Consider the following 3010-nt stretch of genomic DNA (forward strand, 5'->3'; position numbering starts at 1 on the left):
TTGGGTCAGGGGATGTGCCGAGTCGATGACAGGCGGATTAGCGGGGCGCGAAGGCGCTTTGACAGCACTTGAAAGTTCAACTTCGGCGCCTGCATCATCATCTATGGTTTCGATCTTGGCCGCTGGCGGCGTCTTGCCGGGCCGCCAGGGTGTGATCGGCTGCATCGTACTCGGAAGGAAGGTTTGTTGCTCGACCATGCTACGATTCGCAACAGGTCTCCTGCTGGTAAATGTCGACTATGTTTTTCGCCACTGGTCATGCGGTCAAGCGAACGAGAAATTGCATTTGAGAAACTGGGACGCCAACAACACATTGTAGAGCTCCATGGTGGCTCATGTGCTGTGAGTTCAAGTGAGGAAATGGATCTCGTCATCGCCAAGCTGAATGGTGCTTTCGGCTCAAGTGGTCAGACGTACGTACTTGGGAACACGAGCTGCCGATGGCCCTGCAAAATCGTTGTGGCCAGCCAGTTGAGGCTCCCTCCATCCTCCACGGGCCACATTTGCGCGAGTCCGGACCTTGCCCCGGCTGCACAGACCAATTAGCCAACCAACAAAACAAATCAGTCTAGACCCTTGAAAACATTTGTTGCTCCTTCACCAAGTCTGGATGCGAAACTAGAGCTCACGAGTCTCGTCTCGCCTGAAGTTGATTCCGAGCCAAAATGCAACATTGCAGTGGCCAAATCGCAGTTGCATCCGGGATCGCTTTTTGGATCTTCATCGCTGATAGTATATTCACTGCAACCGTTCGCGGATTCTGATTGCTGACAAACGATGAGGGAACACAGGCTGCATAGCCCAGTCAATGCTCCAGGATGCACCAGAGCATCAATCAGCTTGCAGAGCAGGAGGTCCCATTCCACCATGAACTTGATTTGTACGTGGGCGATAGCAACGAACGGTTTCCCCAGGGACCTCGGTAACGATTATACCGGAAGGGTTGACGAGCACGAGACAACGCCTGCTACCTACAGCATGCCTCGCAGGAACAGCCGGATTGTCCGCAGATTCGCTCTGTTGCCGACTCTCCGGACTGGCTCTACATGTTGGCGGATGAAGTGGAGCCTTTCGGGGCGTGCTACACTAGGCTCGTGGTCGAGATCCGGCGTAACTTCGCCGAAATACTCCCGCCTGCGACAGCCCGTTGCTGTTGCCGTTTCTCCTTGGATGAGAACGAGTAAGACTTGCATGCGATGTTCCGTGCGACTAGGTTGCTGCTCAGTAATTCAAAACAACAAAGCACTGCCGTTTCTCGCTTGTATTGCTCATCGTTGACGAGGACGGCTAAGAAAATGCGGTGATCTTTCTTGGCGCCGAATGGCCTGTTCGAGTCGTGTGCTTCGACTGCATGAGCGACGCCCATGTGTAGCGTCGCATCGTCTCGAATGCCATCACCCAGCCTCTGCTTTCTGAAGCTGGTGCAAGGCTTGAGGGAAAGGACAGAAGGAGGACAGGGTCAAGCGTCTTTATTAGGTTCTACATCCCCAATCTAATGAATAAAAAAACGGCGGCTGACATGAGTCGGCGCACCTGCGTTTCAAGGACACGTCGTCACACACAACTGGATCCGACGTCACGGATAGGCCAGTGTTACTACCTCCGCAACCAGCTTCGCGGTAGTAGGCGAGCCACAGCGCCGGCAAATCTTTTGTCGCCCGTTTGGCCAGCACCATCTACTTACAAACCTGCAGCATCGACGGCAGGTAGCGCAACCTCGTTCTCTCCCGACCTGTCTTGGCTTGGCTGTTCTCCCCGTAATTTGTACGCCCTCACCCAAAACTGGGATTGCAGGAAGATTCCGTAGTTGAGTGACCTCCATGGCCTAGTAGGGTCACACAATACCAAGTCATATCTCCGCAGCAGCTGACAGAAGCGTCAATACGTCGTCTTCGCAAGAGCAGAACCATACGCCGGATACGCCGCAGCAACGTACCTCAACAAAAATCTTCTGTAGCTCCATCATCGCCACATTCCTTCCCAAGCATCTCCATTTTCCGTGGCCAAACACGAGCTCAAGCGTTGTCTCCATCGATCTCAAGCTCCCCGCATCCGCCGTGAGCCATCGATCCGGTCGAAAGTCGTCGGCGTCCTGTCCCCAAACGTCGCTTCGGCGGAAAATGCCCCACGCTCCGTATCCGACGCGCGTTCCCTCCGGTAAGTACACGCCTTTGAAGGTGTCGCCGCCTTCGGGGACTTCCTTCGACATCTGTCCGACAACCGGGGGGAAGATACGCAAGCCTTCCTTGATGACAGCCTGCAGGTAAGGCATCTTTCGCGCCTCCGCTTCGTTCACGACAGGCCAAGACGGCTGGAAGCGCTCGATCTCCGCACGAAGTGTCGCGAGAACGCGTGGATTGGTGATGAGGTGAAGCAGCGTAGCTCGGATCGCAGTGGCCGTCGTGTCTGATCCAGCGAGTCTGTCGGAGAGGATTAGTGGAGGCCTCAGAGTGTAGCACAGAAGAGATCTACTGAAGAGATCTTGGCAAGTCGTACATTTGCATGAGGATCTCCGATGACGCCTCTCCTTGCGTTAGGCCGTGCGTTACGAAGGAGCCAAGCATATCTTGCCTCGTCTTCTTGCTTGGTCCGAAGCGCTCGCCGGCGATTTCCTTGGCCATCCTGTCAACATGTGTCAGCTATACTGGACTTGCGAGTACACATCACAGACCGCGCAAGTCGACGGATCGGCGGTCAAGCCCCGACCAGGTCCGACATGGGACGCAAGGAAGACGCACCGTATTAGCCTTCCGAACCCGGTGGCATCATTTTCCGAAGGCAACAGCCGCCGAAGCAGAGGCAACGATAACACGTGGAGTAGAGAGGGCAGAACGGCCGCGACGACGATATTCGGCATGCTTTGTTCCGTCGTGTGGATGTAGTCGTAAACGTCCGAATCGGAGGCCAGATCGCCGAACGGCTTGCCGAATGCGAGATCTGAAATAACGTCGAGTGTGAAGTACTGCGCCCTCAGACCGAAGTCGAATCTCTTGTCCTCGGAAGCGTACGC

At 55.1% G+C, this 3010-nt stretch overlaps 2 protein-coding genes across 2 annotated transcripts; one reads left to right on the forward strand and one right to left on the reverse strand.

Annotated features, from left to right (window-relative positions):
- Positions 1-103: 103 nt before the first annotated feature.
- CORC01_14476 (uncharacterized protein) lies at positions 104-319 on the forward strand (the record flags this gene model as incomplete). The annotated part of the gene is made up of 1 exon (XM_022626084.1): positions 104-319. The coding sequence occupies one exon, from the start codon at positions 104-106 to the stop codon at positions 317-319; it is 216 nt and encodes a 71-aa protein (XP_022467404.1).
- Positions 320-1680: 1361 nt separating this feature from the next.
- On the reverse strand, positions 1681-2995 carry CORC01_14477 (cytochrome P450; the record flags this gene model as incomplete). Its single annotated transcript, XM_022626085.1, has 4 exons — positions 1681-1866; positions 1937-2420; positions 2497-2622; positions 2739-2995. Coding segments are annotated over 4 exons (1053 nt in total), but the record flags the coding sequence as incomplete, so codon positions are not given.
- Between the last annotated feature and the right edge of the window lie 15 nt (positions 2996-3010).

This window comes from Colletotrichum orchidophilum, assembly GCF_001831195.1.
Source record: "Colletotrichum orchidophilum strain IMI 309357 chromosome Unknown Scaffold_309.1, whole genome shotgun sequence".
NCBI lineage: Eukaryota > Fungi > Ascomycota > Sordariomycetes > Glomerellales > Glomerellaceae > Colletotrichum > Colletotrichum orchidophilum.